Source organism: Bos taurus, chromosome 6 (genome assembly GCF_002263795.3).
Source record: "Bos taurus isolate L1 Dominette 01449 registration number 42190680 breed Hereford chromosome 6, ARS-UCD2.0, whole genome shotgun sequence".
Taxonomy (NCBI): domain Eukaryota; kingdom Metazoa; phylum Chordata; class Mammalia; order Artiodactyla; family Bovidae; genus Bos; species Bos taurus.
In genome coordinates, this window is record NC_037333.1 from 10,927,492 (window position 1) to 10,942,458 (window position 14,967).

A 14,967-nucleotide genomic window follows, 5' to 3' on the forward strand; every position below is an offset into this window, starting at 1 on the left:
ATAATAATAATAATAAAGAAATGATAAATGGTTAAAGAAAAAAAAGAAATAAAAAGTTAAAATTAGTAGATGTTGGGGTAAGCTTTCAAAGTCAGGACCCTCAGACAATTAGAGCTTGAGTCCAACACATGATTCAAAAACTAAATAAATTCATGAGGATGTTCCTGATGAAGCAATTCATGGACACACTGTATTATAAGACAAACAGTAGTGAGTGAACTCTCTAGTGCACACAAAAGCTTTTTTGACACATACTCTTGCCCTCTGAGTGTCCCCACAGAACCCTGCACATATATTGACTATAGGTGCCAGTATTTATAGTTACTTATATGCCCATGTCTCCCAATAGACCACAAGCTTCTTGAAGGAGAGACTGTCCTTATCATCTATAAATTCTCTTGGTATCCAGCTTATTGTCTGGAACAAGGTAGCAACCACAGAATATCAAACAATTTCTACCCCTTCCCCTTCACGGCAGCTCCTAAGTTCTGGTGGATAAATATTCTTTCAATTCACTACAGTTGTGTATTTCAGAGGAAGTACTTACCGTTTATAAATAACAATGGTCCACAAAATTTTTACAACAAGCAGCTGAACTTTTTTCATGTTAATTTCATTGCAAGTTTTATGTTCCACAATGTTTAATTATAATGTCTAATATACTTAATTATTCGGCTTCCCAGGTGGCTAGGTGGTAAAAAATCTGCCTGTCAATGCAGGAGACAAGACGCAAGAGAGGCAGGTTTAATCTTTGGGTCAGAAGATGCCCTGGAGGAGGAAATGTCAACCTACTCCACTATTCTTGCCTCAGAAATCCCACGGACAGAGGAGCCTGGTGAGCTACAGTCCACGGACACAACTTAGCGACTGAGCAGGCAGGCCTGTGTATCTAATAACAGGCAAAGCTGGCAGTAGGGCCCTGAAGCAGGTCATCTGGGCATAAGTAATCTCATAGCTTTGGCAGAAAAAGGATATGGGTGGGAAAAAACCAAGAGGTCCGTCTTGTCTCAGCAGCACCTCACGACTATGGTTCCTAGCAGGGCAGGGCGGCAGGGATGGGTACCAGATCACAGAAGAGGGTTTTTGTTTGTTGGTTGGTTTGTTTTTTAACTGGAGTCCTTAAGAGGATCCAGTGTGGTGGATTCCAGTACAGCTGGAGAAGGGTGTTGCGTATCACAATATGGAGAGGGGGCGGCGGTAAATATGTGGTTGGGCAGGAGAGGTTCAGAGGAGACTCTTTTAAGGACAATACACTCAAATCTAAGTTGATAAACATCAGTGGACTCTTTACCAGAAAATGCCAACTTTGTACTCAGGAATCTGAGAATGTCCCCAGATTGTAATACAAAGTGTCTACATCCTCAAGAAATAATCTCCAGCTTTCTTCAAGCTTAATCATATACCACTGCTTTAACCCAAACATTGCTTCCCTCCAATCCTGGACATCCAAGCTCTGTTTCTACGTCTGTGTGGGGAGATATTGAAACTTATGGCTCTAGATAAAGAATGATTAATGTCTTAATTCTTATTTGCATTTGACAAGATGATGACCAGTTATAGCAACACTTGCAGAAGTTTTTTTAAAAAAAATAAATGAATAAATACCTTCATGAAAACTTTACTTTATTAGAGAATCTAGCCCGTGTGGAAAATTTAAAATCACTCTATTTACCAAAACTGGCTAACAATAAGCTTACTAAAAAAACAACAACAACAACAATGATCAGTAAATACCTACACTTAACATTCTTAATTATGGGACAATTTTATGATCCATGTTGATGTATTTGTAAGGTAAACCCCTCTGTTTAATAATAATAAAAAAAAACATTCTCACATGTAACACACTGTTTTCACACTCATATACACATATAAAAGATGGGAGACCTGTCTCAGAAACATGTTTATAATGGATATACATAATATTGTGAAATAAAATCTGAATAAAAATTTTATTCCAACAACATTTCTCTATTTTTAAATCATGTTTATTGTTTAAGTTCTTATCACAGTGGAGATTAACTTATGCTTAATCATCCGGTGAATGCCTACTGTCAACTTCATCCAATTCCAAAAAAGCAAAATCAGCTCAGTCATACACTCTAATTCCTGTTGCCATCCCACCACTCATTGCCTGCGTTTTCTTTCCCTTTAACGGCAATATTACAAGATTGTGAAAAGGTAGAACTAATAGGCTTATATATGTAATACCATTTCTTCAAGTATTCAGAGAGCAATGTATTTGCCTGCATTGTACATGAGAAAACTACTTGTGACATTATTTCTAAGTACAGGAGAGTGGCTCCTGGTGGGAGTGTGATGAAGTCGTATGTCATAGTGTATGACAAGGATTTACAGCATTCTAGAATTTTCACAACTCTTCCCATGTTAGTGAAAGTCGTCAGGTAAAAATGCTGTAGTTTTCTACTTTCAGCTGTCAGACATAAGATTTCGAACTACAAATAAATAAAGCATACACTCAACATGTGTAGTGCAAATGCTAAGTAAACAGAATGACATGGAATGAACTCCTAGATGCCAGTGAGTATACGGTTCAGTGGGGAGGTCCTGATTTTATGATGTCTGTGACTTGCACCCCATTCTCAAATGAATACTGTCACTATCCCATGTCAGCCACAAGGATCGAAGAGTCAGAGCAGGCTGAAGCGAGGTGAAGGGAGTGACGAGGAAGTGGGAACTCCTTTTCACAAACAAGTGGGACAATTTCTCTGTCACTTCTGTATGTCATGGCAAGTTTGATTTGGTAACCAGATCTCAAACCTCTCAGACAAAGCAGGTACCAATATGGAGAAAAGCAAAAGATCTAATGAAAAGAATTAAATGTTGGCACCTATATAAGAGATTGTGTGACCCAGACACCAAAAGGGGATGAAGAAGGTGGTTTTTTCGTTAAAACTTTGGAAATATCACATCTGAACATTCAAAAATTACATTACAGAAAAGTCATCAAACAACGGCCCTGTTTAAAGATGCTATATAAGCAGTAGTCTTCAGTACTTTGAACAAAAATTAGAGCTTTGTTGCTTTGTCTGAATTATATAGCTAAGATAATGTTATTCATTAAAATGAAATAGAAAAAAAACTATAAAATTCTCCCAGAGGCAAATTATTGGTAGGGGGGGAAATAAAAATAAACTATGACAACCAATTTATACATTTACTTAATTGTACGTTCCCCCTCCAGAAGAATCCAGTTGTTAAAAAAAAAAAAAAAGAAAACAAATTTAAAAACCCCAAAGTACAAAAACAGGTGCCATTTATCTTTTGCATTTTCTTCCTCTGCATTCACTTTTAAGGAAAAAAAGTGTTCTTTCGTGGTACTGTTTCTGAGTTCCCATATATTAAGTTCTAGAAGAGAAACACTTGGATCCTAACTTTCTATTTCATTCTTAGATGTGTTGTACTGTCAACAAATATAACAAGCAGCTGGCTAAAAGTCTCTCATTTAGGAAACATACACACACATAGACATACACACATACACACACAGACAAACCTTTCTAAGAGAAAATAAACCGTTCCTCGTCTGGGACACACATATATCAAGACTTAAAACTAAAGTCTGACACAGTCACTTAATTGATTTAAATAATTAAGGCTTCTAAAAGGTGCAGTGCCAAAACTACCTGTATCAGTATTCGAATAAAATACATTTTTGCATTTTAGGTTTGTGCTTTTTACAGCCGTCTTAATTCCACAGAATTTCATTAATAAGATCAGAAAAGGGAGTGTTAGAATTGTTTACTGATGTTTTTAATTTAGTAGTTGTTAGACTAACTTGTAGCAATAAAAATTCAATGACTGAATAGATTTGTTACTACCAGGTGGGCTGTTGGCTCATTTCACCTTCTTTTCGTGTTTAATGTGGCCATTTCTTTTATACTTGCCATTGAGGATTCCATTATGGTAATGTCCATTCACTGTGCTGTGCTTATTGCTTGACCACAGACTTCTGATTCTTCTGCAGATAAATTTTGTCACCCATGACAAGAGGAAGTAAAACAAGGCAGCACCAAGCAAAAGCACGAAGACAATATCCAGTAAAAAATACTGACAGAAAGAGATCTGATGGACGGCGGCACGTAGGTGATGGGCTCCATCGTGACGGAGAATGTAATCGATCCAATAGACAGTCCGGTTGACGGGGTGACCAGGTTGATCCTTGTGGATTTCTGAAAGCTTCTGAGCCCTCTGACGGTAGCTACAGAGTGGAGGCAAGGCACACATGTCATTTTCCACAAGAACATCACATTTTGAAAAACACTATACTTATGGCTGGATGGCATCACTGACTCGGTGGACATGAGTCTGAGTGAACTCCGGGAGTTGGTGACGGACAGGGAGGCCTGGCGTGCTGCGATTCATGGGGTCGCAAAGAGTCGGACACGACTGAGAGACTGATCTGATCTGATCTGATATTTTTAAAGCCTTGATGTACTCCAATACTTTGGCCACCTGATGCAAAGAACTGACTCATTGGAAAAGACCCTGATGCTGGGCAAAACTGAAGGCAGGAGGAGAAGGGGATGCAGAGGATGAGATGGTTGGATGGCATCACCAACTCGATGAACATGAGTTTAAGCAGGCTGCGGGAGTTGGTGATTGGCAGGGAAGCCTGGTGTGCTACAGTCCATGAGGTCACAAACAGTTGGACATGACTGAGCAACTGAACTGAACTGATACGTTTAAAGGACTTCCCAGATGGTGCTAGTGGTAAGGAATATGCCTGCTAAAGCAGGGAGACACAAGACACATGGGTTCCATCCCTGGGTCAGGAAGATCCCCTGGAGAAGGAATGGCAATCCACTCCAGTATTCTTGCCTGAAGAATACCATGGACAGAGGAGCTGGGTGGGCTAAGTCCACGGGGTTGCAAAGAGTTGGACACGACTGAGCATCTGAGCACAGTTTTAAAAGGAAAGCTATAGAACACAGATGAAGGGGTCCCCTACTCTGACACCTTGGATGATCAAACATACTGCTCCAAGTGCCAAGAATTACAACCAAGACCCTAGATCCTCTAAGGGGTCAGTGCATAAAGGCTGCCTCTGAGCCCACATATGGGAGCATAAAGAACCCCAGGGCACTTGAATCCAGTCTTTTACATAAAAGAAACATTATTTTATATGAAAGAGCTTTTCTTTATTGTGTGTTCTTAGAATATGGCAATATTTCTCAATCCAGTGTTATGCTATATATCCTGGGTATTAAGAGGAAAAGGTCACACATTTCCAGACATTAATGCCACTTGAAATGCAGGATCAATTAAATGTTGCATAAAAATGGGAAAACCTATGCTTTGTTTTAAAACTATGCAGGCCAACTCCCGACCATTTGAGGCTCAGTTGTGAACTGGGTTAACTCAAGACACATCAAGAATTTAAGAAACAAGATAAAAGATTCTGACCAAGTCATTCATCTGAGTAAATATATCTTGGCATTTCATTGATGCCCAGTGCTAGGGAAACCCAGCACCCGGCAGTATCAAGAGCACCTGTTTTGAAATCAGACAGTCTTGGTTCAAATCCCTACTCCAAAGCTGTATAATTAGGGGTGTATTACTTAAGTTCTCTGAGTTTTAAGTGCCTCCTCTCTATAATGGAAATAAGGAAAATGGTGATATAAAGTTTTATGAGCATTAAAGTGACATAAAGGACACAAAAATTGATAAACTCTAGGGACCCAAAGGTTCCCATGGTGGTTTCTTCCCCAGTTTGGCAAACAGTGGTGGAATATTATTCGAGGTAATACATGGCTGGCCAAATGATTGCGATTTTTATTTTTCAAGTGACAGAAGCATGCACAAGGCATTACACACAGAAATCTAAAGGATATGTCTATATTTAGTTTACTTATGATTTACTGGCAATTTTCAGCTATTGACAATATGCTGTGGTAAATATAGTTCGCCTGCTTTAATAGCAGTTGAAACCTTACCTGGGGTTATTGATAACTTTCACTAGCGCTTCATACAGCTCTCCTTCAGTCACTGTCTTCCATTCCAGCAGTATCCCCATGCCTTTTGCCTGTACCCGGATCATAGTATCATAATGGTCTCCAAAGAGCGGGATTCCCACCACAGGCACACCATGATACATAGTTTCAAAAATACTATTCAAACCACCATGGCTCAGGAAGGCTTTAATATTGGAATGCCCTAAAGAAGGATTAAAAAAGAAAACCACTTAGAATATTGTCTATTACTCTAGGAAGATGTTTTCCAGAAATTTCTTAAGAGTTGACATTATAATAAACATGCATTTCAGATATAAGATTTTTAAAGACACAGTTTCACTGATTCCTACTCTGTGCCAATTACAATGTTTATTATAAGCATAATTATCAGATGTGTATATATGAAGTAAAAGCCATTTTCAGTAGTTAACATTTATAGTTTTAAGAAGTATATTAAAATATCTTCTCCCAAAACACAAATACCAACTGCATTCGAATAGCCAGTAATTAATAATAGGTCAATGAAAACAAGGAATGACCAAAAATACCAGAGTATAACCACATTCTACTAAACGCAGACACCCACTTCTGGCTACTTAAACATTTATCTATATTAAAGCCAAACACACTCTGTAAAAAAAAGTAAAAATGTGAGGCTGGACTCCAGATGTCCAAGACACGTTTCTGTGCTTATCCAAGGAGGAACATTGCACAGTGCTCAGTTTTCACAACATTCAAGTCATGTCTGTACCACCTGCACTTCTTAATCTTAGGGTCCAATTCTACATTTTAGGAACAAAAACAAGCAGGGACAGGTAAATACAAAAATTAGTTCTAAGAGATAGGACATCATGTAACATCTGGTTGTCTTGGAGATAAAAGAGATAATTTATCAAAGTTAGTGAAGTATTTCAAACTCCAGATCTCCTTGTGAGCAGAGAGACTTGCATAAAAAACGTAAGACAAAAAACCATGGCACTTGAGATGGGTGTTAGATGGCCAGAAAGAAATTACAGCTTGCAAAAACACAAGCATTTTTTTTAATTTAATTTTTTAACTTTACAATATTGTATTGGTTTTACCATATATCAAAATGAATCCGCCACAGGTATACACGTGTTCCCCATCCTGAACCCTCCTCCCTCCTCCCTCCCCATACCATCCCTGTGCGTCGTCCCAGTGCACCAGCCCCAAGCATCCAGTATCGTGCTTCGAACCTGGACTGGCGACTCGTTTCATATATGATATTATACATGTTTCAATGCCATTCTCCCAAATCATCCCACCCTCTCCCTCTCCCTCTCCCACAGAGTCCAAAAGACTGTTCTATACATCAGTGTCTCTTTTGCCGTCTCGTATACAGGGTTATTGTTACCATCGTTCTAAATTCCATATATATGCGTTAGTTTACTGTATTGGTGTTTTTCTTTCTGGCTTACTTCACTCTGTATAATAGGCTCCAGTTTCATCTGCCTCATTAGAACTGATTCAAATGTATTCTTTTTAATGGCTGAGTAATACTCCATTGTGTATATCTACCACGGCTTTCTTATCCATTCATTTGCTGATGGACATCTAGGTTGCTTCCATGTCCTGGCTATTATAAACAGTGCTGTGATGAACATTGGGGTACACGTGTCTCTTTCAATTCTGGTTTCCTTGCTGTCTATGCCCAGCAGTGGGATTGCTGGATCATAAGGCAGTTCTATTTCCAGTTTTTTAAGGAATCTCCACACTGTTCTCCATAGTGGCTGTACTAGTTTGCATTCCCACCAACAGTGTAAGAGTTTCCTTTTCTCCACACCCTCTCCAGCATTTATTGCTTGCAGACTTTTGGATCGCAGCCATTCTGACTGGTGTGAAATGGAACCTCATAGTGGTTTTGATTTGCATTTCTCTGATAATGAGTGATGTTGAGCATCTTTTCATGTGTTTGTTAGCCATCTGTATGTCTTCTTTGGAGAACTGTTTATTTAGTTCTTTGGCCCATTTTTTGATTGGGTCATTTATTTTTCTGGAGTTGAGCTGTAGGAGTTGCTTGTATATTTTTGAGATTAGTTGTTTGTCAGTTGCTTCATTTGCTATTATTTTCTCCCATTTTGAAGGCTGTCTTTTCACCTTCCTTATACTTTCCTTTGTTGTGCAGAAGCTTTTAATTTTAATTAGGTCCCATTTGTTTATTTTTGCTATTATTTCCAATATTCTGGGAGGTGGGTCATAGAGGATCCTGCTGTGATGCATGTCGGAGAGTGTTTTGCCTATGTTCTCCTCTAGGAGTTGTATATTTTCTGGTCTTACGTTTAGATCTTTAATCCATTTTGAGTTTATTTTTGTGTATGGTATTAGAAAGTGTTCTAATTTCATTCTTTTACAAGTGGTTGACCAGTTTTCCCAGCACCACTTGTTAAAGAGATTGTCTTTAATCCATTGTATATTCTTGCCTCCTTTGTCAAAGATAAGGTGTCCATAGGTGCATGGATTTATCTCTGGGCTTTCTATTTTGTTCCATTGATCTATATTTCTGTCTTTGTGCCAGTACCATACTGTCTTGATGACTGTGGCTTTGTAGTAGAGCCTGAAGTCAAGCAGATTGATTCCTCCAGTTCCATTCTTCTTTCTCAAGATTGCTTTGGCTATTCGAGGTTTTCTGTATTTCCATACAAATTGTGAAATTATTTGTTCTAGCTCTGTGAAGAATACTGTTGGCAGCTTGATAGGGATTGCATTGAATCTATAAATTGCTTTGGGTAGTATACTCATTTTCACTATATTGATTCTTCCAATCCACGAACATGGTATATTTCCCCATCTATTAGTGTCCTCTTTGATTTCTTTCACCAGTGTTTTATAGTTTTCTATATATAGGTCTTTAGTTTCTTTAGGTAGATATATTCCTAAGTATTTTATTCTTTCCGTTGCAATGGTGAATGGAATTCTTTCCTTAATTTCTCTCTATTTTCTCATTATTAGTGTATAGGAATGCAAGGGATTTCTGGGTGTTGATTTTATATCCTGCAACTTCACTATAATCATTGATTAGTTCTAGTAATTTTCTGGTGGAGTCTTTAGGGTTTTCTATGTAGAGGATCATGTCATCTGCAAACAGTGAGAGTTTTACTTCTTCTTTTCCAATTTGGATTCCTTTTGTTTCTTTTTCTGTTCTGATTGCTGTGGCCAAAACTTCCAAAACTATGTTGAATAGTAATGGTGAAAGTGGGCACTCTTGTCTTGTTCCTGACTTTAGAGGAAATGCTTTCAGTTTTTCACCATTGAGGATAATGTTTGCTGTGGGTTTGTCATATATAGCTTTTATTATGTTGAGGTATGTTCCTTCTATTCCTGCTTTCTGGAGAGTTTTTATCATAAATGGATGTTGAATTTTGTCAAAGGCTTTCTCTGCATCTATTGAGATAATCATATGGCTTTTATTTTTCAATTTGTTAATGTGGTGTATTACATTGATTGATTTGCGGATATGGAAGAATCCTTGCATCCTGGGATAAAGCCCACTTGGTCATGGTGTATGATCTTTTTAATGTGTTGTTGGATTCTGATTGCTAGAATTTTGTTAAGGATTTTTGCATCTATGTTCATCGGTGATATTGGCCTGTAGTTTTCTTTTTTTGTGGCATCTTTGTCAGGTTTTGGTATTAGGGTGATGGTGGCCTCATAGAATGAGTTTGGAAGTTTACCTTCCTCTGCAATTTTCTGGAAGAGTTTGAGCAGGATAGGTGTTAGCTCTTCTCTAAATTTTTGGTAGAATTCAGCTGTGAAGCCGTCTGGACCTGGACTTTTGTTTGCTGGAAGATTTCTGATTACAGTTTCAATTTCCGTGCTTGTGATGGGTCTGTTAAGATTTTCTATTTCTTCCTGGTCCAGTTTTGGAAAGTTGTACTTTTCTAAGAATTTGTCCATTTCTTCCACGTTGTCCATTTTATTGGCATATAATTGCTGATAGTAGTCTCTTATGATCCTTTGTATTTCTGTGTTGTCTGTTGTGATCTCTCCATTTTCATTTCTAATTTTATTCATTTGATTTTTCTCCCTTTGTTCTTGATGAGTCTGGCTAATGGTTTGTCAATTTTATTTATCCTTTCAAAGAACAAGCTTTGGGCTTTGTTGATTTTTGCTATGGTCTCTTTTGTTTCTTTTGCATTTATTTCTGCTCTAAGTTTTAAGATTTCTTTCCTTCTACTAACCCTGGGGTTCTTCATTTCTTCCTTTTCTAGTTGCTTTAGGTGTAGTTAGGTTATTTATTTGACTTTTTTCTTGTTTCTTGAGGTATGCCTGTATTGCTATGAACTTTCCCCTTAGGACTGCTTTTACAGTGTCCCACAGGTTTTGGGTTGTTGTGTTTTCATTTTCACTTATTTCAATGCAAATTTTGATTTCTTTTTTTATTTCTTCTGTGATTTGTTGGTTATTCAGCAGCGTGTTGTTCAGCCTCCATATGTTGGAATTTTTAAGTTTTTCTCCTGTAATTGAGATCTAATCTTACTGCATTGTGGTCAGAAAAGATGCTTGGAATGATTTCAATTTTTTTGAATTTACCAAGGCTAGATTTATGACCCAGGATGTGATTTATCCTGGAGAAGGTTCCGTGTGCGCTTGAGAAAATGGTGAAATTCATTGTTTTGGGATGAAATGTCCTATAGATATCAATTAGGTCTAACTGGTCTTTTGTATTGTTTAAAGTTTGTGTTTCCTTGTTAATTTTCTGTTTAGTTGATCTATCCATAGGTGTAAGTGGGGTATTAAAGTCTCCCACTATTATTGTGTTATTGTTAATTTCTCCTTTCATACTTGTTAGCATTTGTCTTACATATTGCGGTGCTCCTATGTTGGGTGCATATATAATTGTTATATCTTCTTCTTGGATTGATCCTTTGATCATTATGTAGTGACCTTCTTTGTCTCTTTTCACAGCCTTTGTTTTAAAGTCTATTTTATCTGATATGAATATTGCTACTCCTGCTTTCTTTTGGTCCCTATTCGCATGGATAATCTTTTTCCAGCCTTTCACTTTCAGTCTGTATGTGTCCCCTGTTTTGAGGTGGGTCTCTTGTACACAACATATGTAGGGGTCTTGTTTTTCTATCCACTCAGCCAGTCTTTGTCTTCTGGTTGGGGCATTCAACCCATTTACGTTTAAGGTAATTATTGATAAGTATGATCCCGTTGCCATTTACTTTATTGTTTTAGTTTCGAATTTATACACCCTTTTTGTATTTCCTGTCTAGAGAATATCCTTTAGTATTTGTTGGAGAGCTGGTTTGGTGGTGCTGAATTCTCTCAGCTTTTGCTTGTCTGTAAAGCTTTTGATTTCTCTTTCATATTTGAATGAGATCCTTGTTGGGTACAATAATCTGGGCTGTAGGTTATTTTCTTTCATCACTTTAGGTATGTCTTGCCATTTCCTCCTGGCTTGAAGAGTTTCTATTGAAAGATCAGCTGTTATCCTTATGGGAATTCCCTTGTGTGTTATTTGTTGTTTTTCCCTTGCTGCTTTTAATATTTGTTCTTTGTGTTTGACTTTGTTAATTTGATTAATATGTGTCTTGGGGTGTTTCGCCTTGGGTTTATCCGGTTTGGGACTCTCTGGGTTTCTTGGACTTGAGTGATTATTTCCTTCACCATTTTAGGGAAATTTTCAACTATTATCTCCTCAAGTATTTTCTCATGGTCTTTCTTTTTGTCTTCTTCTTCTGGGACTCCTATGATTCGAATGTTGTAGCATTTAATATTGTCCTGGAGGTCTCTGAGATTGTCCTCATTTCTTTTAAATCGTTTTTCTTTTTTCCTCTCTGATTCATTTATTTCTACCATTCTATCTTCTAATTCACTAATCCTATCTTCTGCCTCTGTTATTCTACTATCTGTTGCCTCCAGAGTGTTTTTGATCTCATTTATTGCATTATTCATTATATATTGACTCTTTTTTAATTTCTTCTAGGTCCTTGTTAAACCTTTCTTGCATCTTCTCAATCCTTGTCTCCGGGCTATTTATCTGTGATTCCATTTTGATTTCAAGATTTTGGATCAATTTCACTATCATTATTCGGAATTCTTTATCAGGTAGATTCCCTATCTCTTCCTCATTTGTTTGGTTTGGTGGGTATTTATCCTGTTCCTTTACCTGCTGGGTATTCCTCTGTCTCTTCATCTTGTTTAAATTGCTGAGTTTGGGGTGTTCTTTCTGTATTCTGGCAGTTTGTGGAGTTCTCTTTATTATGGTGTTTCCTCACTGTGTGTGGGTTTGTACAGGTGGCTTGTCAAGGTTTCTTGGTTAGGGAAGCTTGTGTCGGTGTTCTGGTGGGTGGAGCTGTATTTCTTCTCTCTGGAGTGCAATGAAGTGTCCAGTAATGAGTTATGAGATGTCTATGGTTTTGGAGTAACTTTGGGCAGCCTGTGTATTAGAGCTCTGGGCTGTTCCTGTGTTGCTGGAGAATTTGCTTGGTATGTCTTGCCCTGGAACTTGTTGGCCCTTGTGTGGTGCTTGGTTTCAGTGTAGGTATGGAGGCGTTTGATGAGCACCTGTCAATTAATGTTCCCTGGAGTCAGGAGTTCCCTGGAGTCAGGGTTTGGACTTGAGCCTCCTGCTTCCAGTTATCGGTCTTATTTTTACAGTAGTCTCAAAACTTCTCCTTCTATACAGCACCATTGATAAAACATCTAGGTTAAAGATGAAAAGTTTCTCCACAGTGAGGGTCACCCAGAGAGGTTCACAGTGTTACATGGAGAAGAGAAGAGGGAGGAGGGAGTTAGAGGTGACCCAAATGAGATGAGGTGGAATCAATAGAGGACAGAGCAGGCTAGCCAGTAATCACTTCCTTATGTGCACTCCACAACTGGACCGCTCAGAGATGTTCACGGAGTTATACAGAGAAGAGAAGAGGGAGAAAGGAAACAGAGGTGGCCAGGAGGAAAAAAGGGGGAAATGAAAAGGAGACAAATCCAGCCAGTAATCAGTTCCCTAAGTGTTCTCCACTGTCTGGAACACACAGAAATTCACAGAGTTGGGTAGAGTAGAGAGGGGTTAGGGAGGAGACACAGGCGACCTGGTGGAGGAAAAGGAGAGTCCAGTAATCTCACTCCCAAGTAAAAAAATGGGTACAGAAGATTGGGTTCTTAAAGGTACAAAATTGGTAACAAATACCTAAAAGCAAAAATTAAAAATCTAGAGTAGAGTTTGGAATTTCAAAAATACAATGTTAAAGAAAAGAAGAAGAAAAAGAAAGAGGAAAAAAACAAACAAAAACAAAGTCACAAAATTTATAAAGAAAATATAGGTACAAAATTGATAACAAATACCAAAAAGCATAAATTAAAAATCTGGAGTAGAGTTTGGAATTTCAGAAATACAGTGTTAAAGAAAAGAAGAAGAGAAAGAAAGAGAGAAAAAAAAAATCACAAAAATTATAAAAAATATATAGGTACAAAACTGATAACAAATACCAAAAAGCTAAAATTAAAAATCCAGAGTAGAGTTTGGAGTTTCAAAAATACAATGTTAAAGAAAAGAAGAAAAAAAGAAAGAGAAAAAGAAAAAAAAAAAACAAGGTCACAAAAATTATAAAATATATATATATGAAGTTTGCTTTAAAAAAAATAGGGTCTTTTTTTTTTTCAAAGTAATAGTAGGTTATAAAAGTGAAAATTAAAGGAGTAATAGAGGACTTAAAATTTTTTTAAAAATTTAAAAAAAAAAGGAAAGAATGAATGATCGTAAAAATATATCTAGGACTTTCTCTGGTGGTGTTGTGGGTATTGTGGGGTCAGTTCATTTTTGGCTAGTTCCTTGGTCTGGCTTATATTTCTCAAGACCTATAGGCCCCTTCCTATGTAGTCGGTACTAGCGACAGGGTTTTAATCTATTGCCTATCGCTTCCAAGGCGGTTCCCTCTGTTATAGCTTCTTCTGTTTGCTGGTCTCTTCAGTGTCTGATTTCCGCCCTGATACAAAGGGGGCGGTGGTGGACACTTTTTTTTTTTTTTTTTTAGGCTCACTTATTCAGTCGCGCTGTGGGGAGGGAGGGACATCGCAAACAAATAACACTGGCGTGTGCTCGCACTGCCTCAGCCATACTGGGCCTGCCCCCGCTCACGCGCCTGTAGCCTCCCTGCCCACACTGCTCAGGCTCTAGGTTGCTCCACTGGGAACCATCCGTGGCCGGCCCTGGGCTGCTTGCACCTCCCAGGTCTACGCCGCTCAGGTTCAAGCACTCGGGTAGTCCTCAGAGGCGCAGACTTAGTTGGGCCTGCATTTTGCGCCCTTCCCAGGTCCGAGCAGCTCAGGTGATTGAGGTGTTTGGTGAGCGCAGCTGCTGCGACTTATCGCCTCCCCACCACTTGGTTTTCTGCGTGTACAACCGGCGCACCTTCTCAGGCGGATGTTGACCGTCCAGAACCCCAAGAAGTCTTAGCTGGCAAAGAAGCCTGCTTACAGTTTTGTAGACAATGTCTCTCTGGCACTGCGATTGCCCCATTCCAGCTCTGGCTGCCTGTCACCGGAGGGGGATGGTCTGCAGCCCGCTATCTCTGTTCAGTCCTTTGTTCCGTGCGCAGGTCTGGAGGTGTCTTAGGTTAGGGCTGGCTTTTTGCGTGGTAGTTATCCCACAGTCTGGTTTGCTAGCCCAAATTAGTTCGCTCAGATAGCGCTCGGGGCATTAAGGCCAGATCCTTACTCTGAGTTGCAGCCCACGCAGCGCCTCCCTACCCAGCCCCCGCTTGCTAGTGGCAGGTGCAGGCGTCTGCACTGCTTCTCCTCTGGGGGAGTTACTCTTGGGCTCTTAATCTGTGGGTTTTAATTGTTTATTTATTTTTCCTCCCTGTTATGTTGCCCTCTGTGCTTCCAAAGCTCAGCACAGACTCGGCAGCGAGAGTGTTTCCTGGTGTTTGGAAACCTCTCTTTTTAAGACTCCTTTCCTGGGACAGAGCTCCATCCCTCACTCTTTTGTCTCTTTGTCTTTTATATTTTTTCCTACCTCCTTTCG

At 38.8% G+C, this 14,967-nt stretch overlaps 1 protein-coding gene across 1 annotated transcript in view; it reads right to left on the reverse strand.

Annotated features, from left to right (window-relative positions):
- Nucleotides 1–1,606: 1,606 nt before the first annotated feature.
- Nucleotides 1,607–14,967, reverse strand: part of UGT8 (UDP glycosyltransferase 8) — a 108,525-nt gene continuing 95,164 nt past the window's right edge. The window contains 2 exon segments of the mRNA NM_001083635.1: nt 1,607–4,222; nt 5,958–6,177. Of these exon segments, the coding sequence (NP_001077104.1) occupies nt 3,859–4,222; nt 5,958–6,177 (584 nt within the window). The 3' untranslated portion in view covers nt 1,607–3,858.